This window comes from Triturus cristatus, chromosome 3_1 (assembly GCF_964204655.1).
Source record: "Triturus cristatus chromosome 3_1, aTriCri1.1, whole genome shotgun sequence".
NCBI classification, from domain to species: Eukaryota; Metazoa; Chordata; class Amphibia; order Caudata; family Salamandridae; genus Triturus; species Triturus cristatus.
This window is the reverse complement of record NC_140583.1, coordinates 786,960,273-786,984,631: the sequence shown is the minus strand read 5'-3', so window position 1 is coordinate 786,984,631 and position 24,359 is coordinate 786,960,273. Positions and strand designations below refer to the sequence as shown.

The following is a 24,359-nucleotide window of genomic DNA, read 5'->3' as shown; positions in this document are numbered from 1 at the left end:
CCTTTGCATGCTTTGGACATGCAGTGGAATGCGATAAATGTGCCTTGTGATTGGAGGGGCACCCAGGGTTTAAAAGTAGCGATTGAATCCATCTATCAATCAAAAGTTAGACTAGCCTAGGATTCTGAAGAGGTGGCTCACACCAGGTACGTCCAAGGAAGCCATCCGCGACCCACGGTATGTAGGCAAGATAAGGAGCGTGCTCACCCAGTCTGAAACTTGAGGAAGTTTTCTTCATGACTGATAGATTATGCTGCAAAGAAATGTGCCAGTTTGACAGGGAGCAGGTGCATCAGCAGCATCGATCAGAGAACTAGCTGTTCCTGTGAGGCTTGCAGAGTTGGCACTTTGAACAAGGAAATTGAAGGCGCTGCTCAAGATAAGGAAGCTTGCAGAACAAACAGGGACAGAGGGAGACAGTGAAACCTGATTTCCAGTCCTTGAAGGGGAGATCGCTTTGCCCAGACCTCTCCCCTGTGCTGTAGGAGCCTGTGTGGTACCTACGGTTACAAGCGGTAGCTGGGGAATAGAGTCAGGTGGAACAGAACCCCACCTTTCTTTTTCCGATATCTGGGGGTATCAGGGTGTAACTGGCACTCTGACCAGTCATTACCCTCCTACAGCTAGCCAGTGGCTACTGGACTAGTTGGACTCCAGTAAAACGTGCCAAGACATCAGGCACCTGTGATCAGATCCCTGACGCCACTAGAGCTTTGGCCTCACTTAGGATGGGAGGGCACTTCTGTTTCTTTGGGTGGTGAGTTATGCTGATCAAGAACATTTTACTTCCCATCATATGCTGAAACGATATAATTTCAATACAATAATTAGTATCTTGGCTCTAGCGAATGAGAGCAACTCTGTACAACATAGTCTGTAAGATGCAATGCTAATTGTGCAGCTACATGTTAACTGTGTTTTTATAGGGCTTAGCGTCTAGGTGATATAATACCGATTATGGTCAGAATTCTGGGCCAGAGGGTTGTAGGTAGACATCTGGTTTTCACTGTTTACTCTAGTTTTATGTGTAGTATAATTCTTGTGTGTATTAAAATACTTTTCATTTATAAAAAGTAAAGCACTGACTAGATATTGATTTTATCAGATGGTAGTTCGGTGTGAACTGTATTCTGAATGTCTAACCCCACCTCACCTCCTTGAGTAAGCCTTGGACTGCTCTGTCTCGCTACCCTGAGAGAGTCAAGTGCTGGAGAGGAGTACTTGGTTATCCAGGTTTGGGTCCACTCGTACCAAGGCCCCAGGACACCAGGGGGGGAACACTCCAGTGGATGCGATTGAAGCACAGTAACCCCGGAGCGCCCTGGAGGCCAGGAAGTCGGGTCTAACAATGAGGGGTAGCAGCTATACTCTTCTTCACCTCAGCTCCCTCCCTTCATAAGACCTTTTTTTCCTTCATCTTTTTCCTTTCGTCATTTTCACTGACATGCCTGGTATCAATGGTACCAGTTATTACTATGGCACTGAGCTGGGTCTCTACAACCCCCTTTCCATTGCCTTTTACTAAAACTGAAAATGGACTTGCGACATTGGCTGTTTCTTTGCAGAGTGACTACTGTCCAGTTCTGTCCTGTCACGCACTCACTTCTGTGTTTTCGTTGCGAATGACATTTTACCATTATGGTACCCAAAACTGCTACTTTTCCATTCCATATTTATTATGCTGCCAATGTTATGAAGGTTATGAAGGTTGCTCTTTAACATGAAGCTTACCCCAAACTTCCAGACAGGATTTAAATACTCAAAGAGCCATCTGGAGAAAAATCTTTACAGGAGGAGTGGATAACGCCAACAGAGCAGAAGAGAGCTTGTTGTGACAAAGTTTGCATTTTCTCAAGATTGTGCTTCAATTATAAAGAGCATGATCAGCCTGGACTATGATCATAAAATAGCTTCTGGTAGGGTGCAGATGTTCTGCACCTTCTTTAGCACCTTCCTTATATGTGACTGCATCTCAATACACCAGCCTGGGCTTTGAGATGGGTTGTTCATACAGGTTAGGGGACCTGGCCTACAGCACATGAAGGCCTGAACCAAACAGAATTCAATAGATTTGACTATGTCTTTTAGTTTGATGGCAATGCCTGAATGACATTGCCACAAAAAAAAAAAAAGGATGTTTTTCTCACCCCTAGGTGGCGGCAGTTCTGACATTAGGTCACATGAATGGTCCATGAGGCAAACCTTTTTTGGCTGCGAAACAATGTCAATACACAAGAGGAAGATGTACAATGTCACTAAAGGGATAACAACAATATTACTAGAGGGATACAGGCTTCACCATTGGAGGCATATACACCACATCAATGAAGGAATATAGATGAAGGCATTGGTGTGAATTGGATGACATCACTGAAGAGATGCAAACGATGTCAATAACAATTTAGCGCTTGACTCAATGGATACTGTGATTGCCACTAGATGAAAATGGACATCACTTGTGAAATACGGACAATTTTAATGGAAAAAACAAAAACTGTATCGAAGGGATAGCGAGAACGCCATAGGAGGATACGAGCAAATCTCTCTGAATGGACATATGCCTTCCATCAATGGAATGCTAGTGACTGCACAGAAGAGGTACAGACAGCACTAAAAGGATGTGTGCAACATTACTATTGGGATATAGGCAACATCACTACAGGGATATAGACACAATCACTTCAGGCATACGATACAAACCGTGCCACTACAGGAATTTAGTCAATATCATTGGAGATTGGAAAGACAATGAAGACAGTCGAGAAGCGTCATGAATAATGTTTTGAGACCTGTAAAATAGCAGTGTAATACAGAATCATATCGAAGTAATTCAAAACATGGTATCTAAAATATATGGCCATCTCTGGATAGACCGAATGTGAGGAGGTTCATCAATGACAAAAGAGTTATACAAAGAAAGGTAGGTCTCAAAGTACATGCAAAAACTGCATTGGAGGAATGCCTGCCCCTTCCCCCCTTCTAGTAATACTGTAATAATGTATTGAGTCTCGCAAGTTGTTAATCTTTGAAATGGCAATAAAAAGATTGACAAAAACTGCATTGCAAGGGTATGCAAAATCACTAGCGAGATACAGATAATTTCACAGATGGGATACATACAACAGCACTACAGATATACGGAGCACATCAATTGGGGGTTCACATACATACGAGCAACGTGACAGACGGGACAGTGAGGGACAGGGACAGCCAACATCACCAGAATAGTAACAACTTCAAATATGTCACTACAAGGATCTGGACCACATCATTGCATGATACAAATTATACCAATGGAGGAATGTGAAAAGTAGGTAAATTAACACCACGGATAGGTAGAGATCATATAATTGGAGGGATAGAAACATTCACTTGCTTGATATGGACCGTACAACTAGTGGTTTATAGATGATGCTGTGGAGGAATGTAGTCAATGCCATTGGAGTTCTAGAACTTAACTGGAGAAATGGAGGCATCACTGGAGGGCTACGTAGAACAACTCATGAGATAAATTATCAGTCATTAGTGGAAAACAGACCGTTGAGAGATAAGAACAACTTTGATTCTAAAATGTAGGAAAAAAATGCTGGCATGAAATGCAGCAACACAAAAAGATGACCGGAATGCTGATGTGGGCTCCGGGTTAACTGTGCCACTGGATTCAAGCTAGGATGGCTGAGGCATGATTCCCCCCCCCCCCCCCCCCCGAGACCGGTTCCAGGATACTGGTTTCTGGTCCAAGGAGCCCCTGTCTGGCAGGACTTTCACATGGGGAGCAAGGTCAAGATGATTTGCATATGGCTGGGTCCAAACTGGGGTGGCATGGTGGGCAAAAAAAACAATGGATTGGGATACATCTCGAGCAATTGCCAGTGGCTGAGATTAATTCAAGCATTCCATCCATCACCTTGTTGTGTGTGAAATACACAGTAGAGCTGGAGCCATTGCAGTGGTAGCACAGGGGTACTGCACAGTTTCACATGAAATACACACACAAACCCCTCCCCACCCGAGCAACAGACATTCAATGGGGACATGTAGGCAATGTTGCTGCATTGTTTAAGTCAATGCCTCCAGAAAGCTTAAATTGTATCCAACACCCGCACAAGTATTCTACTGTAGATCAATCCACAAATATCAATAATGCAATAAAATACTCAGAAAATAAATGCACACCCATGGTCAAGCAAAATTTGAGCACATGCAGCATAATATGCCTACCAGTACATTGTCAATAACATTGGAAAGACAGATCCTGAAAACTTGGTCACAGTCCAATGATTGGCAAGGTTCTAACATATGCTGCTAAAAAGAACCCCATTTAGCCTTGTACTACAATGAAATAACTAAACAAATCAACATAAGGAAAATTGATGCCAAAAAATTATATAGAACCTGGACATACTATAGTCTTCAGACCAGCACATGCAGACTTCTCTCTACAGGTTCAGAGGCCAACGGATATGTACCATGAGGACCTTTATTTGGCACGGATCAGTATTCAGCTTGAGCATATGCATGAAAAAAGTAATGGCATTTCAGAGCAACACTCTACTTGCGCTTCCTGAATACTATACAAAAAGGCACATTTTCAACGACATTTTATCTTTGAAATGACATTTCAACATCCACATTGCTTCTTCAGGACTCAAAATCCCAGATATGCCACAGAAAACGAGTTCTGAGCCAATCAGAAAACCCTACAGATGAGGTAAATAGGACAAATAATGAACTGAACAATAATATGCCCCCAATGTACATGAATTCACAGTACCTTTAATGTCCTAGTTGGAGCCCAGCCAGTGCCATCGATCGAATGTTCTCGCAGCAAGCTGGAAAAGACAAGTCAACCTGTGTTAACATTGCGCTGGCAGGGCTCAGCGAGATAAACTCACTCTGGGGCAATGCACTTGGTCGATGTTAGCACATGCAAACACAGAAAGCCTATCTAAAGTGGAGTGCTGGAATCTTAAGATGCAACACTAAGCCAATGTCCAACTTCTTATGGACAATCACTTGCCCAGGAGCACTAGGTTTAAATCACTCCTGCGCCATCTTCAGACACTATGCTACACAATACTTCAAGTGTGGCAAACAAATGGAAAACACATTTTTGAGAAAGCATAATCCAAATGCTTTAATCAAGAGTGAAGGCGTTTACTCAAAATAAAATGATATCTACTAGATCAGGCGTTCGTAACCTTTGGTTCTACAGACCCCACGTTGGGGTCTGCCAAACTTACCACTAACAGATTAATAAAAGTAATTAAATAAAGAACAAAGGTCAAATAAAAATGTTTAAATAAGTCTATAAACGTGAAATAATTTTAAATCGGAGGCTTACAATTAAATAGGCATCCTCAGATTGATTCGGGACAGTGCAAGTGCCTCAAACAGAATATAGTAAGGACAATGGTTTCCCTTAACTGAAGTTAAACAAGCATTTGCAATGCAATAGGTCTTGCATTTACGCAAGTTTAAGCTATTGGCATTTTAAATGACACTGCCTTTTATTTATCTTTCAAAAACAAAAACAAAAATAAAAGGGATTATTTGCAATGTCAATAGCACAAACTCGCGTAAATACGAGACCTATTGCATTGCAAATGCTTGTTCAGTGATTTATCAATACATTTTTATCTTTGAATTATACATACACTAGGCTTCAGTGACAAAAAAAAAAAAGTGTGTGATGTTATCAGGGTTGAGGGCATGTGGCGTCACCTCCTGAAATTCGGGTTAAAAAGTCCTATGATGTCACTTTCTGCTACCACTGGCATTTCGGAGAGCCAGCGCCCATGGGCACACGCTGAGCTCGATGGATACAGTGCAGTCTCAAATCTTGGGCAATGCTGCATAGTTTGCATGTTGGTGGTGCGCTGCACACTGCAGGGCCCCTGGCAGCACTGCACTATTAGCGCCCTGGGCTCCAACCGCTGGCCTGAGGTCTCTAGTCCTGCTGAAATCTCGGGGTCTGTTCATCAGATCCATAGGTGACTGTCATGCGGAGTACAGCTGCACGCAAACAGACTGAGTGTGACGTTCTCTCCCCGGCCCCGCTGTACCCCACACCTCAACAGGCTGGCCACGTCACTGTCCTCTCGGGTGACAGGGGTGCCAGGGTCGAAGCCCAGCGCCATGCAGAACCCTCTCCCTCAGACTGAGATAACCTTCTTCCTTCCACATCTGGGTTGTGACGAGCCATTCACAAGTTCTACCCTACAGCTCTCCTGCCTACCTCTCCCCTGTGCTCGGCCCGGAGCCCGCCCATCATCAATACCCTCCTTCCAAAGAAAGATTGCAGGGCTCGATCCCCCGCCACTGACGTCAGTATCGAGGCCACGTGACTCCGAAGGAGCACCAGCAGTGCAGGCGGGGATGGAGGGGGAGAGAGTGCTCACCTAACATGCACACTCTGACCGGCGCAGACACGCAGCAACAGAGGGGAGCACTGATTCAGTGACACATGCACACGCACCGAGGCAGGCATGTAAAGACGTGAAACTAACTAGGAGGACGGGGGGAGGGAGTGAAAGTAAAAGCTTGCCATGCGCGCGCTGGTTCAAACGTCAGCCCTACGCGGGGACAGGAGATGTGCATGTGTACGGAGTGCACATCTGTCCGTACGCGTGCACATCTCCTGTCTCCTTTCAGCAGAGAAACAGACAATAGGTCTCGCCAAGGCGAGCAACGCATGCGCTGCGTCGCCAGGCGAGACCTAAAAAGCTCCAACCTTCCAATTAAAATTGTGATTTTTTTTTTTATTATTTGTGATTTAAATAAAATGTTTAATCATTTATATATTGTTGTGTGGCTCTAATCCCTGAAAATGCTCTGGTAGGGGTTCCCGGCTTCAAGTAAAACCTCAGTGGGTTTCCCAGATACCAATCATTAATCAGCAGGGATGTCCGGCTTCCGGTAATGATTAAGTGGGGTCCATAGAAGTCCAGGTTAAGAACCACTCTAGCAAAGGGCAGATCTAGTCATATTCAACAGCTTCTCATTCGTGGCTGTTTTACCACTCTAGTACAGTCTGACTTAAGCACTTGAATTGAACTATTGCAAATATCTTTCACCTCTAAATGCTCAAACGTTGGTGATCGCTTAGACAAATGTGATGAATCTAGATGTAGAAACCAGCAGCTGAATTTCTTCTATACCTACAGCAGACTCCGGCTGAGCAACAGCCGCTACCATATAACATGCAGATAGACGTGGGACTCGCAGCCATCTAGCATGATGACTTTTGAACATAAATGTTAGACGTACTTCCTCCACTTGCCACCCCACCTTTCCCCTCTCCCTCCCTCTCCCCCTCCTATTCCCCAGCACTCAGCCTGCTCTCTGTGGTTGGACATTTATACAGCCCCCGAGCATCACCACATGTAATTTGCGTGGCAGGCAATGAATATTGGGAGGCGCGCGATGCCGAGGTATACGTTAAGACTAGGCGACGCGGCTGGGCGGGCTGCTGGGGCGGAGATGGCGAGACACTGCCATAAGACATGCAGCGACACATGGATTCACTATAAATGTTCCAGGTGACAGGGGGGTACACTGTTCAGAGTTCTATTTCTGTTTTTAGTTAATTGCTCATTGTTTAAATCTGTAAGCAATGACAGCAACTGGAGCTCGTAAATTTGATGATGCTGTAAATGAGGAAAGCCACAACTGTGTTAGCTGTTTGTGTAAAAATTCAACCGCGTATAAATGTAATGCACACAGTGATTACGGAAACAGCGATAATAAATAATAATAAAAACAAAGTTTAAAAAAAAAAAACGGTTTCTTCTATATTTAGAGGTCACAGGTTAAAAATTAGGCATAAAGAGCAACGAGAGAAAGTGTGCTTTAGCACATGTTTGTCAACTGCCACCTGCGATAATTGGGACGGGGGGGGGAGGGGAGGCTGGGGGCAAATCACAGGTAATGGTTATCTATGATTATTTTAAAGGATTTACTGCCTCAGTTATGAACTAAAACAGAATGTCGCTTTTTCTACAATTCCCAACCTCCCAGTTAGAAGAAAACCAAGTAGGATGAAATAAGTTACCTACCTGTCTGAAATAGTATTGTTTTATATGTATGCTGAGCAGTGCAGCAATATATTGTAGAAACAAATAGATGTATTTTATTGTTGGTTTGAAGTATCCATTATCCTCAAATATGTCAGCTAAATTTTATGGAAGAACTAGGCCAAGAAGTAATGTATGCTTGCACAGTTTTGTAAAGCTTTACCTCGCTTTCAGTCCTGGCAACTGGAAGGAGGATTTTGAAAGAATGAGCTCATTATTGTATTCATGAACGATATCTCCACCCTAAGAACGCCTTGTTCTTTCTCTGGGAGAATATCATGCCAAAGGCTCATTAGATAGGTTTTCGCTAAACGTAACATGCTTCTGATACAGGGTTGGTTCCATAGTTATAGTGAGAGAAAAACCTGGATGAACTGAATTACAATTTATGCATTTCAGAATGATGCTCCAACTGACTCCTAAAAGTTTACACCTCAAAAGATATTGCAATAGCACGCCTGGTGTGGATGGATCGGGACGGTGTCAAAACTCAATTTCATGAGTGTCAGAACCACTGAGGGTCACAGGGCAAGCAGGAGCTACTGGGCCCAACTGTGGGGGTTGAGGTCATTTAATCCGGATAGCCCAGCTGCTCACGACCCATAGTAGGTCAGGCCCCGGCATTAGTACCCCTTCAGCACTTCAGTCTCAGTAGTTGCATGGGTCGAGCAGTCTAAGGCTTTTGGGGGTGGGAAGCTGAAGAGCTAGATACAGGGGGTTTCACAACTCTAAATACGTTCAATAGAAGCAATAAGTAATTATCAAGTCAAAGCCTCTCTTTTATGACAAAAGGATTATTTATATACGATCACAAAGTAAAATATGGCATGCACATCAATACACCCCCCACGCCTCCTCCTCCCCCTCCCGAGGTCAGGGCTCTAGTGTTCGGTAGGCAGGTCCCTGAGCCCCAGCGGTAGTGGCATGAGACATTTAGGTTAGGCCCCACTAGTAGTCCTAGTCTCAGGAGTCCCACTCCAGCTGATAAAAGTCAAAAGTGTTCCAGCGCCCGAAGCACTATATAGCAGAACAAGTTCACACCTGCAAGATCAGTCTTACCTGTGCCGGCAAAGACAGCGCAATCGAAGTCTCCATGAGGAGAGGTAGCAGCTTCTATTGGCGAGTAGCACTTGCGGATACGAGCCAAGGCACCCAGGGTGCTTCCTCCGGTGAGTCAGTAAGTTCCCCATATCCTTCCCACAGGTGGGGGTAGATTGCTATGGTTTGGTTTCGGGGTTCAGGCCCACACGGGTCACCGCGGCGGCCTCTCCACACAACAATGACTGAAACGAGGAGAAAGTCCTTGTTCTTTTCAATTGCCCCACCTAGCATATGGGGTCCCCAACTTTACTCTGTACAAGGGGCGATGGCTGAATCGGCACAACAGTACTCTTCAGGGCAGCCCCACCTGGCATACGGGCTAGCCGATTTTCCTCTGCAAATGGGCTAAGGCCCGATCAGCACGGCAGTGACAATGACCATTGCTAACTTCATGCTAGCCCTTGCATATGGGGTCGCAGACAAACTTGCTCAAGGAAGACAATCAGATCGGTGCAGCAGCAGTCTCACACATTGCTACAGGGATACAGTCGACAGGTTCCTCCACTGGACCTCGCTCTGTTCAGCCCTCTCCTCATTCCCACAGGGTACAATGGTCTTAGCAAGCAGGAAGGCACTGGTGCTCCAGGCCAAGTGGTCTTGGATTTCCCTTCACCCAGCTGGTAGGCCTTAGATTCCAGCCCTGGTCACAAGCAGAAGTCTTACAGAGGTTGTTCTCCATACACAGCCCAACTGGCTGCTTGTCAGTTAAGAAATAAGGGGGCATTGAGAGCTCCTTTTTATAGTCCATTTCCAGACATCAAATGTAATTAAGAATCTGAGTGTTTGTATACCGGGTCTGCTTCCTTTTGAAGGGCCCACTCCTCTGCCCTGCCCTTCATCCAGAAAGCAGTTTGTCACAGCAGGAGCAAATTCAAATCTGATGGCCTCACAGCACAGGCCATAAGAGTTACTAAAGTTTCACACCGGGATGTCAGTCACATTGATACATGCATCAAAAGAGTATCGCAGTCCTACTCTATACGATTCTCTGATCAGTGACATCTCCCTGAATGAAGTATACTAAAGGGCTTGGCACTTCTTCCTCCAGTGTATCGCACCCACATCACAAGAATGCAGCAATCCACAATGTGTCTGACAAATCATCTACTACCTCATGCTCCTTCAGTCAGCCCTGGGTCTCCCAAAATGGAACCCAGAGTCTTCCATGTATTGTACCATTCACAGGCACACATACACCCAGCACATGCATACAACACAAATGAGCTGCATAACGCTACATGATAACTTGTAGTAGGTTAAGTGTGAGTAAAGCACACAGAACTGAAACTTTACATGAGCGAGCCTGTAGGGCGCAATCCAGTGACACACGTAAAAAGGCCTGTTCACTACACAGTATTCAGCTGTTTAAGCCCTTTCTAAAATGCAATTTAGGGTAACAAATTATTTTTGAATACTAATAAATTATAGAATGACTATGGTCTTAATTGAATCATTAATGACGTGTAGTTGAAACTATTTTGCCTCTCTGTAGAAAAGTGCCTGCACTTTAAAGAGACACAATTTTAATACATTAGATGCAGATTATGTGGTTTTGCTCATTTTGTTCCTGCTCCCAATCAGTGTTCTCCTGAGAGTCTTCTCTCCCTCAGTCTTCGCAGAGCACAGGACACTGACAATTTATTTTCCTCAGAGCATGTATTGTGAATTGAACTTTTCTTTCAGTTCCAAATGCATCTTTCTGAAGGGCACTTCTGCTGGTGGTGGTTCTGATACAGGCTTGCTAACATACTAGTGTATAAGTCATGGTTTGAAAATGTTTCTTATTATGTTGTGCACCCATGGACTGCGTAGTTGCTGTGAAAGCTAATGGAAGATTTTTTTGTACCTTAGAAATGGGTTAGTGTTATGAATGTTTGTGTGATGATCATCATTTTGATTTGTCCAATGTGTTACCGCTAGTCTTGTTATGCTGAATTTGCAGTTTTTGCTCATTACTTACGCGTAAATTGTGTATAAAAACACTTGGTCTGGGGCATGAGCTAGAAACTTTCCACTTTGCCCATGGGTCTGATCACTTCTGTTTCTTTAAGGACATTTTTCCTTTCTCTTGTGGTTTTATTCCCTAATGGGAATTAGAATATTCATTTCTGATTTTGTACTCAGAATCAGAGCCTTTATGACTGTAGGAAGGTGGAATCTGACTATATGGTTGCCCCCACTTTTTTTCCTGGTGTTTGAGTGGTTTTTGACTAGTCTGGCTGGGATCCTGCTATTCAGGACCCCAGCCTATCTGCTTACTCCCTAAAATGATTGGTGTGCATATTAGATGCACTAGTGATTGGATACTGTGGTACCTTGTGAGCCCCTAGTATATGGTACCTTGGGTACCTAGGGCATTAGTATTTCACAGGCCTACCAGGGGCTGCAGCATGTATTATGCCACCCCTGGGAAGCATTCTCAATCTGACACCACAGGCCTGCTACTGCAGCCTGTGTGAGGTAGTGTTAGCACTCCTCACTGAGGTATAGGTTTCTAGATCTCACCATACACACACATATGAACCTATCAGTTACCCCTATGGTAGGCCCTATCAATCCCAAGGGCAGGGTGCGTGGTTTACTATGTGAGGGGGTGCTTCTGCCTGAGCAGGACCCCTCTGCAGCTGGCAGAGCCTATTCTCTGCTGCTGTTTGTGGATGCGGTTAAACCATATACTCTTAAGTGCATTATAACCTCCCGGTTAATGCTAACTTTGGAATGACTGCATCAAAACATGTCGTGTTTGTTGTCAAACGTTTTGGAATCATACCCCCACACCAGTAACTGGTGTGGGCGTATGATCCCACCCTACTAGAGGGGACGACATGTACCCACTGTACCAAACGGTAGAAATCTTCTAAAGCCCTGGCCTCACAAAATGGATGCCACCAGCACAGACACCGGGCTGCCCTCCTGCTGCTGACCGAAACTCGCAGTGGAGGGAGCTCAACAAAGGGTTTCCTGTCACAGGGAGGTGTCACAACCTTCCAGACAGGATTTAGTGTATTGGAGCTGGGTGGGTGCACTCTTAGAGTGCCTTTGAAGTCCTGCACTGGGGGAGCAGTAGGCTCCTCTGTGCATATGCCAGCTCAAACCGGTTCAGGGGCCTCTGCCCCTGTCCTGGCGCGAAACTGGACAAAGGGAAGTGGGTGTAACCACCCCTACCCTGGCCCTCCTAGAGGAGTGGCCATAGAGCTAGTCCCTCCCATCTTTACAGTATAAGATACCAAATATTGCCAATGCAATTCAGATTACACCTGGACGACGCTCTACGAAGAAGAATCCGGTCCCTTCAACGTTCTACTACCTTTAGAAGACCGAAGGATCTTCCTTGGAGCCAAGGAGTGGCTCCCCTGCTTTGCAGGTACCTTAAGGACTGAACAACGGTTGCAAACTTTACCGCTCCCGCCGGAGCCCGAAGTCCCTGCGTCCCCTGAAGTCGATTTCCTGACCTCTCTACGGCCATTTTGAGTCCCCAGCGAAGCTGTGGCATCTGGACCCCACGAGTGACGAGGAACGACAATACCAGGGAACCGTGCACTGATTTCGAGTGCAAGCCCTGAACGACGAACTACAAACCTGTGCTTTGGACCACTTAATGTCCAAGTCCCGAGCAGGTACTGAACCAAAGATCAGCGGCCTACCCCGTCCCGAGTGACCGTGGGCTGTTGCTGAAGTTTTCCTGCAAAGGCGTCTTTGCGGTTGCTTGCCCGTTGGCTAGTAGCCCTCCTGAAGACATCCTCAACTATTCCAAGGGCTGGCCTGGTTGCTCTGGGCCTACCCTCACTTACCCTCGCTGGGTAAGTCCCTCGGACCTTGCTGGTCTGAGCCATCCACAATCTTCACTCTACCCGAGACTTGCAGTTGCCAAGGTTTGTTGGCTCCAATCTGAGTACCGACACCGCCAACAGCTGCAGACGTCGTGGGACCCTCCAACTCCAGCTGCTGATCGTCATCGATCCCTCCTGGACGACGTGGGCGAAGAGACAAAACACCATCAGCGACGAAAGCGACGCGACAGTTGTGGTCATCTATCCTGAAGGCCACCGGTCACTGGAAAGTGACTCTGAACTCTGTCCCCTCAATTTCTAGGTCGCCTGCAACTCCAATCCATCGTTGGAACCGAACGGACACCTCTCTCGACGACACAAGCAGCAAGAACACCTCGATTCCCATTGAAATCAGCATCGCAACCCGACACCAAAGGACACCTGTGCACCCGGACTCCCTGGGTGAGGTAACTCTGGCATTACGGTGCCCAAGTGTGCATTGGCTATCGAAATACTTACCCTGTAAGTTGTGTGCTTGTTGTCCACTCAGAAGTGCCCTAGAACTTTAAAATACAAATCGCGACATTTTTGCATTGAAGTCTATGAGAAACTCGCGTGCGTGTTTAGACACTGCACGCGCCTCCTGTGGGCTGGTTACTTACCTGAACACACTACAGCAGTGAAGCCCCAGCGATTCCCAAGGCCCTAGGCCTCTTCATTTTGCTTGTCGAATTTGTTATACCATTTACTTAGTATATGGTCTGGTACGCCCCTAGGGCTACAGTGATTTATGTGCTTAATTTATTGAGAAATGTTGATCTTTTGAATGTTTACCTGGGACTAATCTCATAAAGAGATTAGTAGAGTATATTTAGTAATAAATACATATATATTTCATATATATACCTGTGTGGTGTCCTTTCATTTGGTAATTCAAGAGATTATAAGGTAAAACAAGCTGCTTTACATTCCTCAGAGACTTAGCCTGAAGGCTGCTCTCCACAGCTACCACTAGGATAGCTTTCTTTTAAAAGGTTGTCTTTAAACCTATCTACCAAGAGTCGAATTGGACTGGTGCAAGGTGGCCACTAGAACTAGTGACCAGCATATGCCAGGCCAACTTCTCACAATGACATATTCTGTAATGCATAGTTTGAGATTTCTGCAACAAAACTAACTTTTCATCGATCTAGAACTCAACTATAGAGTGCTCTCAGTCACAATTTTATTAACTGTGCTAATATTTTGGGCATAAAGTTAAAGAGGGTGGGTAATATTTTTGCCAGATCAATTGTGCTGGAGTCAAGCTGTTGGAAGAAAATATGGCGGTGATTAAAATATTGTGTATGTGCATTACTGGGGTTCGGATCGCACACTGCAACCACTGCGATCATGCTACTTAACTCCTGGCAAAGGCAGTAGCCTTTCACCACTATGTTGGTAGCACTTACAGCACCCTTCCTGGTCCAACAAAACCACAGTCCTTGAGACAGGTCTGTGCCATGGTACACATGCATGATCTGTGTTGCCCATGACAACAAAAATCTGTACCAGGGATCCTAACATTGTTGTAGATGAGGCACATGTCCGTCACCATGCAAGGGAGTTTTCCGTCCCAACAATGATGCAATATGTCACAAGATAAGCAAATTAGCATATCAAAAATACTTTCAAAATAAGGAGAGGCTCGCTGAGTTCTAGGGCAGAATTAGAAAATTTACAAGGATTTTTTACAAAAAGTTAATAGGTACAATACGGAATTTGTAAAGTGCAGGTTCATAGCAAGGAAGGCTTCCAGTAACAGAACAATGTCTAGCTTTGATTTTGCCTATTATTCTGTAAACTTACAAATGAGCAGCAGAATCAGTAAGAAATCAGACAGCATCCCTAGTAGCATTAGAAATTGATCTGGCTCACTGTGAAATGAGAGTGTTGATATAGGAAATCTAATAGAATAAATGTAAAGTGCTGATTCATCATGGTGTGAGCAAAAGAAATACCTTCTCAACAAATCAGAACATTGAATTAAAGAGTGTCATACAGCCTTACCATCCAAGCACTATCCCACTACATGAATATTGATTCAACTTCCGCTATGCTAATTTCATCTGGAGTTAAAACAAACTAGTTACAAAACAGGGAACTATTGTGAATGAATACAATACTGTGTTCAGGCAGAAGAACCTTGAAAAATGGAACATTAGTGACCTCAAGCTAGAGAGTCTACGAGAACAGCATAATTTGAAAATAAACATTACTTGCTTCACTGTGTGCAGCAGAAATATTAAACGGTCAATGTGGCATGATGCTCATATGAAAATCTAAGGCATTGTTTCGATGTTGCATCGAGATTAAAACATTCCTATGTTCGCGCATGTAATTTGTGCCAGGACAATTGCCACCATTCTCCATCACGCCTTAAAGACATATGTGCTAGATCATGTCAGTTTGAAGACAAGGACACATTGTTTTGTTGCATCATTGCTGTTTCCAAACATTGTGTTGAGTTTGGACGGGGAAGAGGGGCCTTATTTTGGCATTATGGGGAAATGGAAGGCTCTGGATCAGGCCCAGGGCATAGCTAAACAATTTACAAATTCAGGAAACTAAATTCAGGAATCTCAGACACAAGCACTTTAGATTAAATAAATTACTTAGAAGAGGTAGAACGGCTCATTGGCTCCGCTTATACCTAGTCAAATGAGACCTCGAATGTTACAAACCAGAAACCTTCATCCCAGAAGCGCCCCTCAAAGAAGGAAATTCCCCCCAAAAAACCCTACTCCTGGGCGGCAGCAGGGGAGAGTGGGAGTGGGGATGGAAATCAAAGATGGAAAAAAGTCCAAATCTATCACCAATTACTTATTTAGGTGTCCCCCCCCCCCCCACATACAGTTATGTCTAAGACCATTTCATGCAGTGAGAGCGAGCCTAATCCTTTGAGAGGGGCATTAGGGAAGTTAATGGAAGATCATATTCAGACAGGTGCGGGGATAACACACACAACAATGGCTATCACTCCAGCCGTATTGACAATTTCTTTTTAATTTGATTTGAAGCTGCAGTCCCTTTTCGTTGGTAGGACTATTACTGACAGAGTGGAGTGTGACCACAACCCATTGTGTCTCAATCTGAGACCAATTAGTGTTTAAAGGGTAGTCAACCCCACTTTCTTGACCTTAACAAGACACATGATCCTTTCATGTTAAATAATCCATGGTAGTGGATAGCCCGGACATATTGCCCACCATAAAACAAGATGCATCTTCTACACTAGCGGAGATGAGTGTATGCTCTCGAATCAGAGGCACAAGAGACAATGATAGATTTGCATAATAAGTTGTTGGCGAAAACAAAAACCTGTCTTCTTGTCCCTTCCAATGCAAATCGTAGACACCCTCCCGTGCAGTTGAACTAGTTTCGCAAGAAATGTAGATAGGCATGCAAGTCTCTTGCAGCTGGCATAAAAGCCTAAGTCCCAGCAGGTATTCACCAAGCCAGGAAATTATATAAATCTACCCAAGCCAAGGTGAAAAGAAAATAGGACAACTGATGGCAGGAACTTAAAAGGACATGCTCTGCCAAAGACTCTGACCTTTTGGCATTTAGTAAAATGGAGCAGAGAGGGGTACCCTGTGGCTCCCCAAAATTACATCACCCCATATGGACGACCACTTTGCCCACTTATATTCGGAGGAGGAAGACCAACATGATCAGAAGGACATAATCCCCCCTTACTTCGACTGAATTGACTTTTCAGTTAGACGTCAAAGTTGCTCTCGACAGCAGTCACAAGGGGCAGAGCACCTAGCCCAGATCGTATACCAACCAATTTATCCCTGAACGTTAGAGCTAATTGGTCAAATTACATTTTGCTAGCTAATGCCATAGTACACGGTGCTCTGATACTGGATTCCTGGAGGGGTGCTGAGGTAATTCCCGTGTTAAAAAAGACGATAAATCTTTGTCTGAAAAATATAGGCCAATTAGTTTCATTAACTCAATTAAAAAAATTGTGGCATGCCTAGAATTAACCAATATAAGGTATGGATTTTCAAAAATGAAATCATCTCTCCCCTCCACTCAGGGTTCCGTGAATGAGTCAGCATTACTGACCAAGTCTTTAGATTTCAGAGTCTTTACTGGCGTACGGTAGTCATCGGCAAGGGAAGCAGGGATGCTGCGTTTTGCGACCCTAAGTATGCCTTTATCTTGGTCTTGTGCAAGAAACTGTGGTTTGTCTAGTGCAAACAGAGTATGCCCAGGGTCCTGCTTTCCTTGATAATCTGGACCCATGATGACAGCTTTGCACAAGTGCGATGGGGTGCCCATGGTGACTCACAAACCGGTTTCCTATAACAAAATGGGTATGCCAAGGGTTCACTCTTGCCCCCACATTGTTCTTTTTATTTCTAAACAGCACCTCCCTATTTCTTGCTAGTAGTCCCACTGGTGTTTCCGACCCTGGCTGGATCAAAAATCCCCATTTTAATGTTTTGCAGATGATATGCTTTTATTTATTTTTTTAAACCCGAGCAGGTTACAGCGTGCGCTACTCCACTTCGAGGAATTCTGTAGGATCCGGGGTCTTGTCATCAATACAGCTAAAACAAAATGTATATTGTTTAATCAACACAAGTCCTTTAACGGCAGTGTGAAGTTGGGTGACTAGCCCCTTTAGCAAACTGAAGTCTTTGTCTATCTTGGAGTTACTCTGGCCTCGAACAGGTCAGAGAAACCCCAAGTGGTAATAATAACCCTCAGCTATAACAGTTGATAACCTGCACTCTCTCAATTACAACAGTTTTTATCAGTCCTCAACAGTTGTAAAAAGGTGCTGTCCTCTTTTCCTGACTAGCCCCTGTCAGGTATAACAATAATTCTCTAACAAACCACAAACAGAACCCGTTCGTGTGTGAGACGCACTGTTCACTTGCCCTCGCGGTGCAATGTAATGTACTCAAACTTATATCATTATTAATATTAATATGATTAACAATGCTTTCACCACGTATATCAATAGTGCCATATCAATATACAAAAAGCAACCTCATCATAAGTGACATAACCGAAACGTGTAAAAAATGTAAAAGCATATAAAACAATTTTATTCTTGCTTATTTTCTTGTTGTTGCTTGTATATTTTCATTCGGTCATGTTCTTCAATACACAAATAGAGTTCTTGAGGTATTTACATCTCCCAATGCATTTCGGTAAAATACCTTCATCAGGGGAATACTAAAAGTAATGCAAAAATGTATTTTACCACAACTAATTCTGAATAACAACATTTCAATCATGTCTCAAAAATCTCAGGACAATTCGGAGTGTGGGATAAACCCTAACAATCCCAACACCACTCTTTGTGCTATTGTTGTTTGTCGTGCTCTTCAAACAAGCATCGCATATTAGACACTCCTCAAGTGAATCATAATCACCCTGTGTTAAAAATCACTGCGTGAAGTGTAATCAAACATCTAAGTTTGACACCGAACCCGTGCCGCCAAAACTATAATTCATGCGTCTAATAACGCACACCTGTGCCTGAAATGAAGCTGAATGCCCGCAAAAAATATATGCTGCCTGTAAAACATTGAATTGAAGCGGTGGAATGGATTTTGTTAAAACATGAGTATGAGGAGACATTAAATATCTTCCTGTTAGAACTTTTGCATTTTTGTCTTTACCATAGCTATTTTATGTGGAAAGACCAATTTTTTCTTCAAAAAACAGGAACTTCTATGGGTTTTACGGGGGCACCCACGTATGCTAACATTTTTATGGCCAGATTTGAAAACGCGCATATTTTGAACAATATAACTTGGACAGATCACCTTTTAATGTATCTACGATACATTGATGATATTTTGATTGTATGGAGAGGCTTACAACATCAACTAGAGAGTGCTTTAGGAGCATTGAATAATTGTCATCTTCACATTAAATTTACACATTCTAGGAGTACAACAGTGATCAACTATTTAGACATCTTAATTGAACGAAAAGGAGAGAACCTGGCAGCTAAGGTGTACAAAAAACCTACAGATAGAAATAGCGCATTACACTATAACAGTTTTCATGCACCCACTTTGAAAAATCATCTACCACTGTCACAATTTATTAGGGTCAGGAGAATATGTTCTGACAAGACACAAGGCATAAAAGGTATTGAGAACTTATCGCTTCAGTATAGTCAAAGAGGGTTTCCGAACTCTGAACTAGAGGCAGCTAAATGAAAAGCTTTGAAGTTACAGCGCACTGATTTACTAAAAATAATCAGTAAAGACACCATCAAAAAGGGAAGTTTGTGTGCTGAAGTTGTCGACTTCAGCACCTGCAATAAAACGGAGTATCGAAAAACGATAGGAGATCATAGAGCAGGAACAAGATTTCAAACAAGTGTTTATGGCAAGACCTATTTTTGCATATTCCAGGTCACACAACATTAAGGAAATCTTGAAGAAAGGGGGTGTGACACACTCCGATAAAGGCAATCAGGGTATGCGCAAATGTTACAATTGTTGTCATTGTGGGAATGTTATAGTTGGTGATAGCTTCACACACCCGCATACAGGCAAAAGAATCACACTCAAACATACTGCAGATTGTAATACGAGCATGGTTATATATGCCATAAAATGCCCTTGCGGGCTGGTATATGTAGGACGTACAACTAGGAAAATTAAAGTTTGCATAACCGAACGCAAAAGTATGATTAGAACAGCTAACATTAAGTCTTGCTTAGCAGTACATTGGGGGGAAATGAAGCACACCATACCACAATTGCGCTTTACAATTTTGGAGAGGGTGTTGGAATCAGAACATGTTGATGCCATTAGGCAACTGTCACAAAGACATTTTGGATACGTTTTCTTAAAACACTTATGCCTTGTGGACTGAATGACAAAATTGAGATGATGTGTTTTCTATGACGATTTGTTTATGATTAATACACTACGCTGTTTCCTGTAACTGTTATTGACTTTATTTTTAGCACTCTTGTAATAGTCTTTATTATCTTTCTGCGAAGCATGGCCACACCTCCAATAAAGCAGCCCTGTGTGGAGCTTACTGGAGTTAACAGGAGGGCTAGCTGGCCGCTCAGCAGCGAAGGGGACTTCAACTCCCTATCAGCAGTGTGCCAGGAAGCAGAGTAGTAAAGAAAGGGGGCGGGCCTCAGGCGAGTTGCCGGCTTTTTATTTTTTAGGAAGGGGGCCACGCAGCCCCACTTCCCTTGACCCTTTTGGACCCCGGGACCTGACCCATTTTTAAATGGGTAATAAAAAAAAAAAAAAAAAAAAAAGCAGGCCGATTTCAGCCCCAGGGTCTCCATCCTCTGGGGCCTGGCCATTTCCATTAAAAACATATTTTTGTTTGTAAAGGAGGGGGGCCGAGTGGCCCCACCCTCCTGGGCCATATTCTGCCCCCGGGGCATGGGCATTTTTTTTTTTTTAAAAGGGAGGGGGCTGAGTGCCACCCGGCCCCCAGGGGACCCCATACCCCGGAGCCGGGCCTCTTCGTAGGGGGACCGCGGGAGGAGCCTAAAGGCCCCGCGGTCCCAGCCGGCTCCCACCTCCTGTGGACATCGGTATTGCTTTTTACACCCAGGAAGCTGCTAACAAGCAGCTCCCTGGGTGTAAAAAGCAAAGTGTGCTCCGCTTTGAGTAAGCAAGAGCAAAATGCTCTTGCTAGTTCAAACCGGAGCACTTGTTGCCATCCCATAGCAAACAGCAGTGTCCTGGGGGTAGGCACCACAGGACATTGCAGGAGCCGGACCTGGGGGGTGCCAGTCCCCAGGGCCATCAAGGGCTCATGGAGGGGGTCGGGCGGCACCCCTCCTGCTATCACATTTGCCCCATGGAGGTGTTGGTCTCTGGGGCCGGCGGGGTCCGTGAAGCCCCACCACCAAAATTTTAATTAGCTCCAGGGAGGTGGTGGTCACCAGGGCAGGGGGTCCGCAAGGACCCCCATATTGTTTGAATTTTCCCCGGGAAGGTGGCGATCCCTGGGGTTCCTTGAAGCCCCCCTTCCACAATTCAAAAAAGCCCTGGGGTTGTGGCGGTCCCCTGGGCTGCGGGCGGGTCTAGTGGACCCACCCACATTTATTATCAGAAGTGCCCAGGGGAGAAGGCGGTCACTGTGCTTTCATAAGCCCTAGAAGGGGGAGGCCCCTGTGTGCTCACTCGTATAATTTGCAAATGCGCCCAGGAGCTGGCCCACCAGGGGTTATTTTAAAGCAAGCGTGGGAGCCCATGCTTGCTTGTTTGGAGTAAAATTGCAGCAAATTCTCGATTAACACAAAATTGTGGCAAATTGATTAAATTTATTTTTTTTTAAATGGTTTAATGCCAAGGCCGGTTCCCAGGGGGATCCCATGACCATGGCTTGGTCGTCAGGGTATTTCTACCCTGCCCCCTTTTCTTCATTTTCACTTTTTTGGGGGGGACTTGGCTTAAAGCAGAGTCCCAAGATGGCTGCCAACACTTCCTGGTTGAAGTTTTGGCAGCCAATCAAAGCATTGCATTTCCCAACACAAGCTCTCTTTGTACACGAAGACTCCGCGGCCAGAGATATCACTATAATTTAAAATTACATTTCTCAAAAACTACTGAACCGATTTACACCAAATAGGCAAAAGGCACTTCCTTGAACCAACATCTACCTCCCTGCCGAATTTGGTGTAATTCCGTTCAGCAGTTCGGGGCTGTAGCTTTGGCTCGTGGTTCCTATGGGAATTAACATTACAAAGGCAACCTTTTTTGTGCCCCAAATTCTCGGTCCCCACTGCACGGATCGCCCTCAAACTTTCCCACTCAATAGTACCCACCATGACACATTTTTGGCAAAATTTCATGTAGATTGGTGAAACGACACTAAAGTTTTAGGCAAGTCAAAATATGCTTTTCCTAGGTAAACAAGATCCTAACTATGGCTACCTACTGACAACGACCAGTACATTTGTGTGTGTGATACACACACACACACACACACACACACACACTACCCCCACATCCCCACCCTCCATCAATCATCCAACTGTTAGATGCATGGGATAAAATACAAGCAGATAATTAGAATACTGGACGTCCACTGCACGAAATAGGCACTGTTAAATGCAAGTAATCAGACACAGGGAATAAACCCTGTCAAAGGAAAGCATGAAAAGATATAAAATATATACACAATACATCAGATGATTATAACCACTGAAGACCTGAATGTGCACACAGACACACACACACATCACAATGCCAATAATCAGAGAAAATACCTCACTGACTGCAATAACTTCATCTTTATCCACACAAGACTGGGGGGATTCACATCCCTTGGGTCAAGAGACTCCGCAAGACGGGTACTGCCACACTGAGCAGACGCAGACGTCCCTAAGGTCAAAATCACACTTTCCAAGTCAAGAAACCACAGTTTTATAATCTCAATGCACTAGAAGTTGCAGAGAAGACCTCTTCTGTACCACGGAAACTTACTGGAGTTAGCCGGGCTCCATGCAAGCATTGCAAAGGCAAAGGAGTTCTAACGTATTCTCCTGCGCTCCCACGCGTTCCAGCTCCTTATCTTAGTGAAGCATGCAAAAGTAGAAAACATCTCTAGAAGTACAAAAAACAATCTTGAACATGAATAACCCAAATAATGTGAGTAACCTGGAGGCCTGCGTGTGTGTGCAAAACTCATGAGTCAGAATTCAAGACTGCCTGAGGGCATGTCAAAGCCAATAGTAAAAACTTCATCAACATCCCAAGGTACAACATACTGCACCTTTGTGCACCACTGCCCATAGCACCACACTTCATTTCCCAATGTACAACATGATGCACATTTTGGCACCGCTGCCTATAACACTACACTCCAAGACAGAGAAGTGCATTCCAAACCTTTCTCTCTCTCATGCTTTCAAACGCACATCCTACACGTTCTGTTTCTGGCAAGGCTGTTCTACTCTGTGAAACACTCTCACTCTGCAGCTTTAAGGAGACACAAAAGAAATCAGAAGGAAAGTCAATTAAAACAATGGTAGTCAAAGGTCATCACATGGTCCCAATACATTGGAGTACCTATAGCACTACACATCCTCATCAGGCTTCCAGACAAAACAGACATCCAAGGACCCACTCTCTCCGCTGGATATGCTCCTTCTTAACAGACAGAACACAAGCCATCAGCCTGGCACCTTATTCCTCAGAAGCACACAAATTCATATACGGAGTGCCTCAAGGTCCATCGATCAGCACCACCCTCTTGAATGCATAAATGATCTCTTTTGGCCAGCGTAATCCACACACACGCCATCTCCTATGCATACGATATACAACTCACACTCTCTTTAAGTCAAGAATCCCAATACAAGAAACAAGTACTGAAGTCGCTAACTGGATGAAAGCCAAACGTCAAGCTCATCACCAACAAGACAGAATTTATCTTCGGCTGGAACACCTCATCATAGGACTCCAACTGGTGTCTCTGATGCACACACTGAACCCCCGACAGGAACCTCTAAATAAATAGACGGTAAACTGGACATGACTGCACAAGTCAATGCATCCTGCTTCCACACCCTGAAGATGCTGAGGAAGATTTTCAAATGGCTATCAAGCAACACTAGAAAAACTGTTATTCACACCATAATCACCAACATGTTGGACTATGGAAAACACCAAATAACTCACTAGAAGAGAACAAACCATCCAGACCATCAGCCAGACTCACCCTCAAGCTCCCACAAAACTCATCACACTACACCTCAAGGAACTATACTGGTTGCAGACAAACAAACGTGCCAAATTCAAACACCTCAAACTCACATTCAAGGCACTACACAACGTATGCCCCACCCTGCTGAATAGTCGCATCTCTTTCCACCAACCACCCAGACAACTCCACAGAACTCCACAAATCCCACACATAGTCAGAACCAGATCACGAGGACTGGCGTTCTCTTAAATTGGCCCTAAAGCGTGGAACAACTCCACATAAGAAGAGCTCTTCTTAAATTCTGCAAGAAGCTGAAGACCTGGCTTTTCAATTAACCCACCTACCATAGGCAGGGCTAGGCACACCTGCTCAGCGCCAGGATACCCTTGCTGGAAACGGCATGCTCTACAAATACACATAATATAACATTCCGTTTGGGTAAAGTTCCTAGAGTGGTGCGTAAATAGGCCATTGTCTTGCGAGAATGTGGGAGAAGGGAGTTTCCATTGCAGTATAAAACAAATTCCATTGTTTTGCTATGCACACAAATAGACAAGTAGGCAGAGGTTGCATGAGCAGAATTTACGATTACAGTGCAACTACATATGGTAATGAATACTGATTGAAAAGCTATTCCAAAGATCTTCTAAACAGTTGCAGATAAATTAATTCAACTAATTAAATTCCAACATGAAAACCTGCT

The 24,359-nt window shown here is 44.4% G+C and overlaps 1 protein-coding gene across 4 annotated transcripts in view; it reads right to left on the bottom strand.

Moving 5' to 3' along the window:
* The window catches only part of UBE2F (ubiquitin conjugating enzyme E2 F (putative)), a 1,125,427-nt gene that overhangs the window by 461,035 nt on the left and 640,033 nt on the right, over positions 1–24,359 (bottom strand). For all 4 annotated transcript variants that reach the window (XM_085645042.1, XM_085645043.1, XM_085645041.1 and 1 more), the window contains one exon: positions 4,775–4,832. In XM_085645042.1, coding sequence (XP_085501168.1) covers positions 4,775–4,832 — 58 coding nt within the window. The remainder of the gene's footprint in view (positions 1–4,774; positions 4,833–24,359) is intronic.